At 46.6% G+C, this 14,792-nt stretch overlaps 1 protein-coding gene across 1 annotated transcript in view; it reads left to right on the plus strand.

The window, feature by feature from the left end:
• The window catches only part of FAM72A (family with sequence similarity 72 member A), a 5,452-nt gene extending 466 nt beyond the window's left edge, over positions 1-4,986 (plus strand). Inside the window, exons 2-4 of the mRNA XM_014955417.1 lie at positions 1,242-1,319; positions 2,464-2,588; positions 3,514-4,986. Coding sequence (XP_014810903.1) covers positions 1,242-1,319; positions 2,464-2,588; positions 3,514-3,608 — 298 coding nt within the window. The 3' untranslated portion in view covers positions 3,609-4,986. The remainder of the gene's footprint in view (positions 1-1,241; positions 1,320-2,463; positions 2,589-3,513) is intronic.
• The last annotated feature ends 9,806 nt before the right edge of the window (positions 4,987-14,792 follow it).

Below are 14,792 nucleotides of genomic sequence, written 5' to 3' on the forward strand. Positions count from 1 at the left end.
TCCCTGGAGGTGTTCAAGGCCAGGTTGGATGGGGCTTTGAGCAACCTGGTCTGGTGGGAGGTGTGCCCGCCCCCCGCCGGGGGGGGGGGGGGGGGGGGGGGGGGGGGGGGGGGGGGGGGGGGGGATCTCTCCGGTGACAGCCCCGAGGCCCCGTACGGCCGGCCCGGGAGCCGCAGACTGTCACCCCCAGGGCCGCGTCCTGCCTGCCGGGGCTCTCAAGGCCTCACCGGGGCCTGAAGGCCGCTCTCAAAACCTGCTTTTACCGGAAAAACGGCTCCAAAGCGCACGGTTCAGCCCGTTCCTCTGTTCTCTCCATCCCTGGAGGGGTTCAAGGCGGGTTGGACGGGGCTCTGAGCAACGTGGTGTGGTGGGAGGTGTCCCTGCCCAGGGCTGGGGGTGGGACTTGAAGGATCTTTAACTCCAAGAGATGTTTAAGGTCCCTCCCAACCCAAACCATCCTGTGATGCTGTGATTCCCAGTTCCCCCCGGCTCCCCCTCAGCCCTGGGGAAGCCCGTGTGGGAGCAAGGCTGGTCCTCGGCTGGCAAATCCATCCAGAGCTTAATTTCCCCCGTCGGTGGGGAAGCCCAAGGCCCAGGGACCCACGGGGAGCTCCTCCAGCTCAGCCTGGAATTTGAGGTGAATCTCTATAAACAGAACAAACCTGATCTCGCACTGGTTCCAGAATGACTCTCCTCCCAGTCGGCTGCGTGTTGTTTTCCCATAGCAGGATTTGAATACTAAGGAAATAAGATTGCAAAACAAGATGTTAATAAGAAAGTAGGGGTTAAAAAGAAGATAAGGAATCAAAGGTTTGGTTTTTAACGTCCTAGCCTTTAAGCTATTGTTCTGTAGTCCTAGCTGAGATTTGCCAGGAACTAGGGCGATGTCTATAATCAGGTTTCTGACTGACAGAGCCCGCAGCCAGCAGCAGGGCTGAGCCTGAGTGAGCACTGAGAGCAGCACTGCTCTCTGGTCTAATTTGAGAGGAGTTATGATATATTAATGCAGTGTCTCATGGGCATCTTTTTGTTTCCATATGAGTACGGCTGGTAGCAAAAAGGAAATGCACGCTCTTGGGAAAGTTTAAAAAAAAAATAAAAAGACAACCAAACCCAGAAAACCACACAAGACTGTAGAGGTGACATCGCTGGGTTCTGAGTTTAAACCTCTATGATCAAAACATTACAGGTGTAATCACAGCCACATTTAAACTTCTGTATTTTCACTTTCTTCCCACTAGGACTGTGGACTTCATCGGAAGCTGCTATTTTACCGAGATCTGCAAATGCAAACTGAAGAACATCGCGTGTTTAAAGTGGTAAGAATGCTCTTCAGCAGCACTCACACCTCCCCAAGCACTGTTTAACCTTCTCCCCGTAGCCTGCTGCAGTGCAAGAGTTAAGGGATGAATGAACAGATTGCATACTCGCTATCAAATTTAATTCTGCTTGATAGAAACTCAGCCCACTTCTTCTGGGCATGGCTGCCAGTCTATTTCTGTGCAAGTCCCAAGTGGAAATGTGACAACCTTGTCAGTAGTCTGAGTATACGGGAAAGCTTGCATGCCACCTGCCTGATTAAATGTCTGCTTCAACACTGAGATAATTGTGTGAATAAGGCCGCAGTAAGAAGTAGTTACTCATATTCTAATTAATAGAACATCCTCTTGGCAGATCGAGTTGTTGCTAGCAGATGGAACATGCTGTCACTGAAGTTCTTGGAGTTCTTTTATCCTCTTTATTAATGCCTGATATTTAAGAGTAAAATCAACAACTCTCAAATAGCTCACAGTTATCTGAGAAGATCCTTTCAGCTTCGTCATCGAGACTTTTACCTTGTTCAGATTTAAATGGAGGGGGGTTGTGATAGAAATATGGTATATTATTTTTAAGAAAGAAGTAGAGGAGCAGAAATATCTCCCCAGAGCGCATGACTGAGAAAGCAGAGAAAGGATTGTTCTAGATTTCAACTGAGAAGAGTAGATAAAGCTTCAATATTCCCAGTCTCGTTACTCCTACTGCTGATATCTCCTGTGCGTGGGGCTTCTGTGCAGATGGATTTTATGTGTGTGATGAACTTCTACATTGATTCCGATGGAATCACTGGTCTTCCAAAAAAAAAAAAATAAATACACCACCATTTGTTGATTTGTTAGTTGTAAACTAATCTGGATTACACAATTTAGGTCATTTGTTGATTTGTTGGTTGTAAACTAATCTGGATTACACAATTTAGGTTACTAAATAGTTCTCTGTGCCAAAGATCTAAAACTTAGATATTCTGTAACTCCTGTCAGATGTTGCCTAAATATTTAAGATGCTTGTTTAACTATGGTCCCTTAACTTCTTCAAAACAGGAGCATTCCGTAATGGTATTTAATGTTAGATTGAGCTGGAAAAGCCAACAACATCTATCTTTTCATCAGGCATTTGTGTTGTTCATTATTTCACTTCTCCTTCTAGCGGTAACGTTGTCGGTTACCATGTGATCTCTCCCTGCAAACCTTGCCTGCTCTCCTGTAACAACGGCCACTTCTGGATGTTCCATAGCCAAGCCGTCTTTGGCATCAACAGGCTAGACCCTTCTGGTAAGGAACACATATGTTTCCTTCTTTTCCTTAAAAATCTTGAATTCCAAGGCCTCCTTCTAATGAGGCGTCTCAGTCTAGTTAAAGCATATGGAGGGAGTGTAACATACGGAGGCGTAAGGCGAGCGTTACTCTATTGCTAACCCAGCAAACTGCTTTGGGGGTGGCAGTTGTAGCTCCTTTGTAAATGAAATTTTCCAAGCGGAGATTTATCCTCATCAGAAAACTGAACCTACCCCCCCTTTTGCGGGCAGAAGTCAGGATAATGCTGAAGCTATATTATAACTACTATAAACACAGCTACCAGCTGCTATTTATAGCAGGACGTATAGCTTTACTGTGCTACCAGGCAGCTGTCCAACGGGCACCCTTTTGGGGTGAGTCACGTTGTCACTTTGACCCTCTATAACTGAGCCCTCATTAGCTCAGGCTGAAGTTACAGCTCACTCCAGCTCGGTTTCAGCCAGGTGTGTTTGGATGCCAAGTGTCTGGCATAATTTGCCTGGAGTCCTCAGGAATGCAGAGCATTCTGACAAATCATCTCTCCGCCCTGCAGATGGGAGTCACTTATTGTCAAAACCTTTCAGTGTCACCTGTGTTTCAGATCAACGCGTTTAAAAATAAATCAGCCATGAGGGGATATCGATAGCTACATGAATTAGCTATATAAATACATCTGTGGGCAGGGACTTATTCTTTGAATTATGCTGTAAACAGCAATGCTTACAAGATCACTTTGGAAGAAAAATAGGAAATAGTCTAGATATATTTATCATGAACATGACTTACCAGGTTTTGCAATGATTGGAGTAGTTATTTGCTCTGAAAATAGACAGTTGTGCAATTTAAAAATAAGGTCACAATCCAAAAATACCTTTTTTTTTTTTTTTTTAATTCCTTTGTCTTCTTACCTCCTTCCCACCAGGTGTGAACGTGTTGCTCTGGGGCAACTTGCCAGATTTGGAGGAGAGCACAGATGAAGATATGTCCTGCATCTCTGAGGAGGAGTACATCAGATAAACGTTATCTACAATATACCACAGGATCTTCTCTAGATTCGTTTCATTGCTGTTTGGTTTGGATTTCTTTTTTTTCCTGCTGGTCTGTCAGAGCTTATTAAACAATACAGGAAACCAGGAAATCTGGAAAACAATCCTAAAAAGGGAAGGTATCAATTTCCTCTTTCACCGTAGCCTTCCTTAGACTGGTCAATCTGCCTCGTGTGTCTTCTGACTGTTCTGACGTGCCTTGGTTAGATCTGGAAATGCAGATGGAAGGTGCATTTACTGAGATCTATGTCTCTCTTGCTTTTACATTTAACTCTCAACAGCTGATAATCCTTCTTAACTGTATTTTTTCTTCTTTTCTAAAACAATGTTCTTTTAGTTGCTGTAACTACAGCTTAAAAATCTTAAGAAAGAGTCAGTCTGGTTGACTAGGTTCTGTCAGAGCTCTGCTTTTGTGGTCACACGGGCCATTGCCCAGAGCTTCTGTTCAGAGTATGCAGAGTTGCTGAATAAGTGGCTTAAAGTATTGGAGCTTCAGCTCTATCATCTGCCTCCTGCTTTTAGCAGCTTGTTCTCCAGGCACCTGATCCTGCTGGGATGCTCCTGGCTGGGAAGGCATCGTACAGAGTCTTCCCAGCTTCATCTCGCAGTACTTTTAGCATCTTGTTTCTGTAGAGATCAAGTTCATTTTTTCTCTCCTGCTAAAACCTAAATACTGCAGTTACTTAATGTCTCATAGAACTTCAAGGCTGCACTGGAGTTTTTCTTAAGGTCAACAATAAAATCCATCCAGTTTTACGGGGGTGGTTTGGTTTTTTCCCCTTATAGGGTAGGCATCCCTCCAAAACAGGACTCAGTCACCCGATTGGGTCTTTTCAGAGAAAGAAAAAGAGAGATCAGGTTAACCATTTGGTGTTCGTGCCTAACCCTACGTCCCAAAGCATACAGACTGTCTGGTTCCTGTAAGAAGTGACAGATCCAAAGCTCATTATCTGAGTTGTTACAGCTGTAGTATTTCAATTTATGGACTAAATACTGTCCCCTTCAGCTAGTCACCTGAAGGATCACCCTTAGAAAAGTCAAGCTACAATCATGTAGGTGAACAAAGTACACTTTTAAATCTGGATTGATGCTGAATAAATAAAAATAAATAAATCTGGATTGATGCTGAATAAATTCTATAGCCTCTTGTGGTACCTGGAAGAGGTGCAATGAAGGTACATCTGAATTGTCTTAGTATTTTTACTGTGTGTTATATATTTCTTAAATAATGGTACTACCTCTCCTGCATTGTTTAAATGTATATTGGTATATATATGTACGTGTGTGTGTGTGTCTTGTTTTGTCTTCCTGTGTTATGTCTGCTCATTAAATAAAAGATTTGGACTACATGGTCTTCTGGGCTGTAATAAATATGGATGTATAATGATATCAGACAATCAAAACAATGAATAGCACCTTGCACTTGTATTAAACTAGTTGAATAATTAGCTTCTTACTACTATGGTTTTGTTTTAGAGATCCCCAAAAGAATCACTTTCTTTTAGGCTGACAAACCTGACAGTTTCTCAGTCTAAAAAGCTTTTAGTCGGTTAACTCTTCTGTAACACGACATACCATTTTTTTGCCACTTTTCTGTGCTACGTGGATTTGATCCCGTTGTGACTGCAGCCTTAAGCTGGCAAGGTGACATTTCACACAAAGATTTTTTTTTTCCAACAGAATTCATGAGCTAAAAATACATCTGATTGTTTCTGTCTAAGTAAGTAGCACAATAGTTCAAATAGAAGTTCCATAATATAATTCTGTTTTGTTGCAAGTTCCACGCTTGCCATTTATAACCTCCACAATCCTGAGTCTCCTCTGTGTCGGGGCTGACCTCAGGGCTCTTCTCCCACCGACAAGCAGAGGATTGTAATTTCTTCATGTCAAGTCAATAAGGCTGGTTTTGCTCCCTGTCTGTTTGTACACAAGGAACTGGAAGTTCTACTCTGAACTCCTTTAATTACACAGGCCTGTTTGAGCTGGTTCATCTCATCCAGGCATCGGCTTGAAATAAAAAATGAGCCAACTTTCAAGTAAGTTCAATCCTTTTTTTTTTTTGGACAATGAAGAAGTTGTAGGTATTATATACAAAGTAAACAGCTGTCATCTATTGCCTTAGCTGTCCTGGATGGTACCAAACAAAATAATCCTGTCTAAGGATTCTTTCTATCTGAAATTAATAAGTAAGTTCAATCCTTTTTTTTTTTTTTTTGGACAATGAAGAAGTTGTAGGTATTATATACAAAGTAAACAGCTGTCATCTATTGCCTTAGCTGTCCTGGATGGTACCAAACAAAATAATCCTGTCTAAGGATTCTTTCTATCTGAAATTAAAAGGAGAACTGACTAAGCAGACTGTGGTAAAACCACTGCTCCTTATTCTCAGGGCCCTTGTCTTTTGGGTTAAGTTTCCAAGGATCACCCCATGTAGGGAAATACTTTCCAGTTCAATAGATATATCTAACACCAAACAGCTGGCACAAAACCAGATCAATGTTTCCAGAAGCACTCCCCAGTACTTCACCCCACCCAGGGCTTTGTTTGGAATAAAACAACTCAAGTCTCTGGGGCTGTTTGTTCTCTCTGCGCTCTGGGGCGTACGAGGTACCTGAGCTGCAGCTCAGCCCCGGCGTCCTCTGAGTCATTTGGAAGGTGATGGTTGTGAGGTGTTGGGTATCAACGCTGAACGTCAAGACAGATAACTGCCAGAATGAGTATCTCAGCAGGATTCAACCTCCCGATAGGTCTGTAGGTCTGATCCAGACCAGCCAGGGTCATCTTTGGTGAGGTTTCTCCTGTGAAATGTTACGTGGTCTTTGCTGTGCAGCCAGTGAAGCCCCAGCAGAGCACAAAGCTGAAGAACAAGAACTGAGTCCTAAGGCTTTCTCTCCTGCTCCTCAAGGTACACAAGGCAAGTAATTAAATAACTTTAGTGTCTCTAATCAGATCTGGCTTCATCCAGAAGGGACTGAACACCAGGCAAAGGGTCTTAAATTTTAGGCTCGAAGTCAGGGCTTCTGCAAGAGTCCCAGAGTCTCCTGAGGCTGACAGTGGAGCTGAAATCCAAGGAAGCAGCTCGGTGACCATGTCCTGCCTCTGCCACAGGCTGTCACCAGTCACACCATGTACTGGGCCCCTTCCCAACAGTTCTGCAGCTATCAGACATTGGGAAACGCAGACTTGGAGGTTGAGGGTCACAGACTTGTTTGGATGAAAACATTGGAAAGTAGAATTCCAAAAAGCCACTGAGGATAAATAGCTTTGATTCGGTTTTTAGATCACAGGGAGCTGTGTAATCACCCTGCCATCAATGGCCAAACCCATTTTCTCTCCTAACCTGCACTGCACAATGCGAGCTGGAGGGGTTGGAGAAAATCAAAGCAAGACAGCGATAAATTGATTCCCCTTCCTATTAAATAAAGCTCACTAGAAGAAGCACGTTTAAATATTCTTCCTTATTCCAGTAGAGATTAATGCCTAATCATCATCATCTTACATTTATGTAACCCCATTCATCCCAAAGTGCTTTACAACGACAAACAGCTAAGAATTCTTTTACCACTGAACTGCAGCCAAACTGGGGGATGCAGAGCAGCTGCCAAGCAGCCAGCACACAGCAAGGGCCGTGGTAGAGCATCCCTCCGTGGTGAAATCCAGTACCTGATCCCTATCGGTACAAACCCATACGGTGATTATCGAGGGAGGTTCAACTTGAAAGGCTCTCTCTTCTTGCCCAGCCTGGAATGCAGCTCCTCCACTTCCAGCCAGATGACAGACGGGTCACCTCTCCTGGGACAGAACCTGGAGTCTCCAGGTTTTGAATCCAAGACAGGAATTACTGAGATAGCTTTTATTTTCTGCTCTTCTCCCTGGCACGCAAGAGCTGGCATGCTTGTGCAAGCCAAGTAAAACAGTCATTTATTATAAATCACCCAATTACTTTGTCGTGAGAGGTCATTGTTACATATTTGATTACGTTTAGCAGCCTGTGTGGTTTCTGAAAGCATACCCCAAGGAGCAGTGCCTGTCCCAAGTCAACAGCCTTTGTGTGCTATTATTTGGATTAAGGGAGTGTCTACAGGCCACTATAGTATAACTAGGGGTGCCTATTGTGCAAGAAGCCCAGCGACTTGTAGACTCGGAGAACTTGCACTGTAAACAAAGCACCCAGGGGACACGGCAAGGGAACGGCACGTTGGCTCCACCAGGGACCAGAGGTAAAGCCCAAACTGGGCAAAGCCTGGAGAGGAGACTCCTGAGCAGAGCTCCTGCAGCGATGGAGCACTTCTGCTGCTCCAACAGGCAGTACCAGGGCTGTGAATAGATTCAGCAGGTTCAGCTCTTCCAGCACACACGCTCCATCACCTCCTAATTTAAGCAAGGATGCTTCCCTACACCAGTATTTCTGGATTTCTATGGCAATATTAGGTTTTTCTCTTGCTCTAGCACACAAAGTGGATGTAGCCTCTAGCCAAGTACCCATGAAAGCCTACAAAGAGAACAGGTTATTCTTCCAAACCCATACCAATGCAGCAGTCATAGAACAGAGAGATGCACCCTCCAATTCATGCAGTACAGCAGAACGACGAGAGACAAGAGCTGCCTCAAACAGCTCCTGTGAAATTAGCTCCAAGTTGTTGATGCACCACCTAAAATTCCCTCCTCTCATCAGGAAATATCCACTGGGCTACGCTTTGAAAAAGCATCAGCGTTTCCAAGCAGCTATTAGCCAGGGGGGCATTTTAGCTGCTTTGCTGTCTGGGGTGTCTCCTGTCATCTCACACGCGTGACACAAGCCTAACAAAGTGAGTCTGCACTCGATTGATTTCTCATTAGAGAGCACGCCTCACGTTTTGGACAGCAATGAGAGGGGGGGGAGAAAAAAAAAATAATAAAAAAATTACCAGGGAACAAAGCTGGTCAAATAGAAACCAAACAAAAATCTCTGGTGCTTTACTTCTTGTGTCACCCGAACGCTGACAGCTTGATGTCTCTGGGTACTGCCACACAAGGGAAATTAGCACCATAGCACTCTTCAGCATTGCCATCTGCATGTCAGCGTCTGCAGAGAGCTGTGCAGGCACTTAGGAAGCCAGGCTTGATGAAAAAGACTTGATCTTTTTTGCATCGCTCCGACTACGCCGATTTCCTGGAGGAAAGTGCTAATTAAAAATAACCCGGTATCGCTCCAACATAACTGCAGCCACACTCGGATCCTTCCCCTGCTGTGCCACAGCAGAAGCTTATTAGTTCATCCCGCTCCAGCATATGGCCCAGTTTGGGATAGGAAATTTCCACTAACGGAGGAGACAATGCTGGAAATACAGGTGGTTTGGGGCTCTCATCCCGACTCGTTTGGGAACATAAAACCAAAGAGAAACTGGTTCTGTGTCTACTCGGCACATCTGACAGTTCCAGACACAAAGCGAGCTCATTAGAATTAAATATAGAAAAAAAAATAAATTCCTCTGATTTTGCCTCTTCCTCTCACCCGTCTGCCTGTCAGAGGCAGTGCCACGCTCCAGCAACAGAGTGCCCAGATAAACAAGGTGGTTTGGGGACAAAAGGACGTTAAGAAAACTGGGAACACAAAGCTCACACGCCCTTTGTCTGCACTTTTTGGAGGTTTTTTTGCCAGTAGCTGTTCTTTTCTTACCCATTTCTTTTTCTTCTTGTTCGTTTTAAAAAGTATAAGTACATATTTAGTTCTGAGACTAGCAAAGCTTCAGCGAGAATGAATCTGGCCTGTTATTTCTATGTTACTTGTGGAACATCCCCAGAAAGGGTTTTCAGCAGAGATGGGTGATGGCAGAGCTGCTCTGGACGTGGAGAGAGCCAGCCCTCGCTGCCAGCAGACTTTGGCCTAAATTAAAGACACAGCATGTGAAGCTAGGGACCCAGAAACATTTGTAGCCAACAAGGACAGGATCTATCCCCAAACCAGGGCTAAAACCACATATTCAAGCGAAATGATGTGTTAGGCTGCTGTGCTGGACACAACATCCAAGCCCTTTCAATTACAGAATTTTTAAACCATTTTAGAGCCACTCATTTTGGGCAAGTCACTCATTCTCTTGGTTCATCACTGTGTACGTGGACACAGAGAAGCAGATGGGTCTAGGCCACCAGAACACCAAAGCTGCAACAGTCCCCTCACGGGGTGGGCAGTGGAGCCAACACAATCTGAGAATTATTTGGTTAAAAATGCAGATGGAATAACACAGGGTCACATTTGAGGGAAAATTGTGAAAGCTACTGCAGATTCACCCCAGCATCCACTCAGATGTTAATGAGCGCCTAAAATATTTGGAAAAAATTAAGCAATCTCCTCTTGTGCAAAGGCCCATCACAAGACTTTCCACAAGGTCGCTCTGCTTATGTCTGGACCCTGGGTTGGAAATGAATTTCACTCTGCTTTAAATTTTACCCAAAGTCCAAATGACTTTCTTTGTAGCTTAGAATTTAAAATTCAGACTAAATACATTTTTGCATCTCACCTGCTACCAGAAGGCAGCGTTCGTAAGTGTCAGGAAGTAAATATTCAGCAGAATATGTCCATTATTTTATTCCAGTCCTTGTGGGAAATCAAAATTCAAAAACTGCTTAAAAGCACCTGGCACTGGCCACTCTAAGAATCCTTTCACCTTATTAAGTGGGTCCCGCTCTGATTTGATACAAACACACCAGTGATGCATGAAGCTGAATTGCTCGTTACCTTTGTGCCGCTCCGGTGGAAGATTCTCAGCAAATTGAGCAGCACTTGCTGTAAATCAACCACAAAAAATCACGGCACCTCATAACAAGCAGCTTTTGGATGGTGGCTGGTGCTTTGATAACAACCTGCCCCTCTCCCTGCACCACTTGAGCCTCTTCTGGCTCCTGCCAGGGGGTTCAGAGCGTGGGCACTGATGGCTTTGGCGTTAATTGCAGTGTACCTTGCCAGACCTGATGGCAGAGCAGCAGCACGTTCCCCCCTCCCAGTGCCTCACTGGTGTGTTTAAAGCAGCCACAGCTCATCCTACGCTGTAGTGGCCAGCAAGAGGTGCCAGGTGGACCCGAGCCTGCCCGTTTTCCAAAGCCCAAGGGAGAGCAGGGCAGTTATCCCCGTGCTCTGTCCCTAATAATAATTGTGATTTTTACAGTCTGTGTACTCTCCCCAGCCTCCCTGGGGAGATCAAAGACAGCGATGTTTGGGTGTGTGCGTGCACATACATGCATGGAGAAGACACATTAATTATGGTCTGAAAACTCCTCTGCTAGAAAAAGAACTGGTTCCCTCTTTGTCACTTACCTCTCCCCCACAAAAACTCACACCGGCCCAATTTACTCCTTGAAAACAGCCTTGGATTGCAAATGACCCAGGGAGAGGAGGCATCAACCCAGTATATCTTGGCTGGAAAACACGTGCTTTGAAGAGCAGAAGCTCAACACCAACCCAGGCTTTGATGCCACAGCACAGAGCCAGGCCCTTCTTTCTTGAGCTTCACCTTCCCTGTTGAGCGAGTGGTCAGATCAGCAGCCTTGGTCAGGGCTAAATGACTATTTCATTGGGTTGCTAATTTCGCAGACACTGTTATGATTGGAGAAAAATCAGGAAACTGTCCTTTTCCTTGTGCTGACTTGGCTACAAGAAGGGAACAGCTCTGGGAACTCACAAATGATGCCACAGGACTTTCAGCTTGGCTTGGAAGTCAAGACCCTGCCTAAGAGGAGTTAGGTAGAAGCATCTCTTTGGGCAAAAACTGCAAAAACATCATCTTCTGGCCAGTGCTAGGAAGGAGGACACCCTCCTGGAGGGATCACAGCCTGACCCAGTGCTTTATGTCTCGGAGGAGAGTCAGTGGGGCTAATGGTGGCCACTGACAGACAAAGCCAGCCCCAGACACCCCCTGTGATGCTGTATGTCACAGCAGAGGTACCACACCAGCCTGGCATCTCCCTCACGGGCTGCCCACCCCACACAGTGGGGCTGGTGGTCAGGGCACAGTCCGAGGGTCAAGAACCACCTCGTTTCTTTTGCTCCTGCCAGGGAGGCTGCCGTGTGCCAGACGTGGCCTCCCAGAGGGTGTAACGCAGCCGTGGGAGGGAAGGGATAAAGTACAGGGTGAGTCGGGCGAATCCATTAAGCCTGCGAGGTCTGTGCACACCTTCACAGATTGACCCCAGGTGCTGAACCAGCTGGAATGTGCTCAGGGGAAAAAGGTGTATGAAGAAGTTGACAAGACTCACCCTCCTCTGGCTGGCGAGGCTGGCTTTGCAGCAAGGGATGTCTGGGCACGCCAGGCTGAGCAAGAAAACACGTTCGTGCCACTCGGAAGGTGGGTCTGCTGCCATGCTCGAGCATCTGCTGGTCCCTCCAACTCATACCCATCCCTTCGCCTCGGCCAAGGCTTCAAGAGACAACTGTCTGTTCCCACAGGGTGAGAATCACAGAATCTTCTAGGTTGGAAGGGACCTTAAGGTCATCTTGTCCAACCGTCAACCTAACTGACAAAAATAGACACCCACACAACAAACAAGGAGCATCATCACTAAACCATACCTCCCAGCACTACATCAACCCGGCTTTTGAACACCTCCAGGGATGGTGCCTCAACCACCTCCCTGGGCAGCCCAGTCCAATGGCTGAGAACCCTTTCAGTGAAAAAATTTTTCCTAATATCCAGCCTGAACCTCCCCTGGCGCAACTTGAGGCCATTTCCTCTCGTCCTGTCGCCTGTGACTTGAGAGAAGAGACCGACCCCCACCTCTCTACACCCTCCTTTCAGGGAGTTGGAGAGAGCAATAAGGTCTCCCCTCAGCCTCCTCTTCTCCAGGCTGAAGAACCCCAGCTCCCTCAGCCTCTCCTCCTCCTAAGACTTGTGCTCCAGACCCCTCACCAGCTTTGTTGCCCTAACACCCCGGCGTCTCTACAGAAGGAGGTTGAAGCACAGAAAGCAGCAGGGCTGGGGGTGGCACAGCAAATGCATGCATGTGCACGTTCCGTGGTGATCTGGGGGTCTTCCTGCTCGGGGTCTCAGTGTGAGAGCTGTCATCAGGCCACGGAATAAAAGGCGCCGGCATTATGCTCAACAAATTTGCATTAAGAGCGATAACAGGAAATCCGACTGAATTCCTAACTTTAGCCAATTGTAAAGAGAGAAAGGTTCCTCAACACAACATGGAGTATTTAATTCTCTGATAACAGAGTGAAATAAAGATAGCAGGGAAAAAGCAGGAGCTCACTATCAATGGAAACAGAGAAAGGGACACTGATATTTTAAGGCATTCACCTTTAGGTTATAAGCCGCTTATCTCAGGCTGCTACATATGTGGTCTCCTTGGGAACCGAGTCAGACAATAAATCAGATGTGCCAACATTTATCAGAAGCACCAACTAGCCAAAAACATCAGCTCTCCTAAGAATGCCAAATCGGTTTTGCAAGACGCGGGGCCAAGCCTGGAGTCACTCCTGAGGCACGCGGCGGGGGGCAAGAACCGCCGCTATTCAACTCAAAAGAAACGCTCCTTATATCCCTGTTCCTCATCACCGTGTCCTCCTGGAGCCACGGGCTGTGGCAGAAGCTTCAGAGGAAGGTGAAGAGAGAAAAATAATAATAAAAAAATAAAAATCAACCTGGCATTGTGTAGGGATGGTTAATGCACACATCAAGACAACGTGTGCCCACTCAGCCACCAAAACCACCCTGCCCCATCTCCTCACAGTTTGAAGCGTGTAAGAGATTATTCTTGTCTCGGTCTGAACAGGGGAGAGAAAAAAAAATAATAAATAAAAGCAATATATGGATAGAGTAGCAGTAGGAATAAAAACAGCTTGAGGAAAGTCAGCGAGATCAGCGCATGAATATTCTCTAACTGCAGCTCTCCTGCCAGACACGGGGAAAAAAATCCAGACATTTCACATGTGCAAAAACAAACAAGACAATCTTAACCGAATCTCCCTTTTAAAAACTGGTGAAAATTTCCCGACCGGTTCCAAAATGTTTCGCTGCTTATGTGTAACCAAAAGAATGTCATGGCAGGCCTTCCCGGGGCAGAGACCTCTGTCTCATTTACGAGGAGGGATCGGGCCAGGAATTAACTGGTGGGAAAGCCATGGCAGCAGCGTTGCTTGGTGACTCTTACTTCCCCAGAAATCCTGACCCTGGTGGCATCAGACACTCTTTGGTGGGCACGTGGTAACCGACCCATGGACTTGGAGCAAATGTCTTCACTATCAAGGGAGCTGGGTGAAAATAATGCCAACATCTGCCCAGGGCACAGCTTTACACATGGCACAGAAGAGGAGAAAGAATTCACCTTCTCCCTTGAACGCTGTGAAGTGACTCAAACAATATACATTTTTTTTTAAAAAATGATGAGTAAAACAGCTTACACCTGGTCTGGTGACACACTGGCAACTGTATGGGACAGTGTCACTGCCCTTGGACACCCGAGCGCATCAGACATCCCTGGTACCAGCTCCCTGGCTCTCACAGAGCCCCACGGGCATCACTTTGAAGCCCACCTGAGCACAACCACAGCCAGAAGAGACGCAATGGAATGGTTTGGCCAGTTGAATGGCAGCCCCCAAACGTGTCCCAGCCAAGCCTCAGTGCTCCTTGGGGAGAAAGCAGCACCACAGCCCCCTCCTTCATCCCAGTGCTTCCAGAGACTGCAGAAACCATCTCCAGCATCCGCCGGCAGCCAGACCGGGAAAGGGAGCAGCAGACCCAGGGGAAATTCCCTGGCACTTGAGAGCAGAGAGGAGCTGGAGAGGCTTTTCCCTGCCCAAGAGCTGCCTGGCCAGGATGCTTCAGCCCCATTGGCATCCCACTGGCCATCCTGCTCCAGCCCCACTGACACCCCTTCCATAGTGACAGACCCCTGGCTTCCCCAGTTGGTGCACAGCCAGGCCCCCCAGCAGTACCGTCCTGCCTGACCCCCCCAGCACTGCCCATGCCCCCCCAACTCTGCTGCTGACCCCCACAAATGCACAGCATGAACCTCCAACATTGCTCCTGACCCCCCAACTCTGCTCCTGACCCCCCCAAATGCACAGCATGACTCCCAATACTGCTCCTGACCCCCCAACTCTGCTCCTAACCCCCTTCAGGCACAGCCTGACCCCCCAACACTGCTCCTAATTCCCCCCCAGGCACAGTCTAACCCC

The sequence above is a fragment of the Calidris pugnax genome, unplaced genomic scaffold (genome assembly GCF_001431845.1).
Source record: "Calidris pugnax isolate Ruff unplaced genomic scaffold, ASM143184v1 scaffold215, whole genome shotgun sequence".
Classification (NCBI taxonomy): Eukaryota; Metazoa; Chordata; class Aves; order Charadriiformes; family Scolopacidae; genus Calidris; species Calidris pugnax.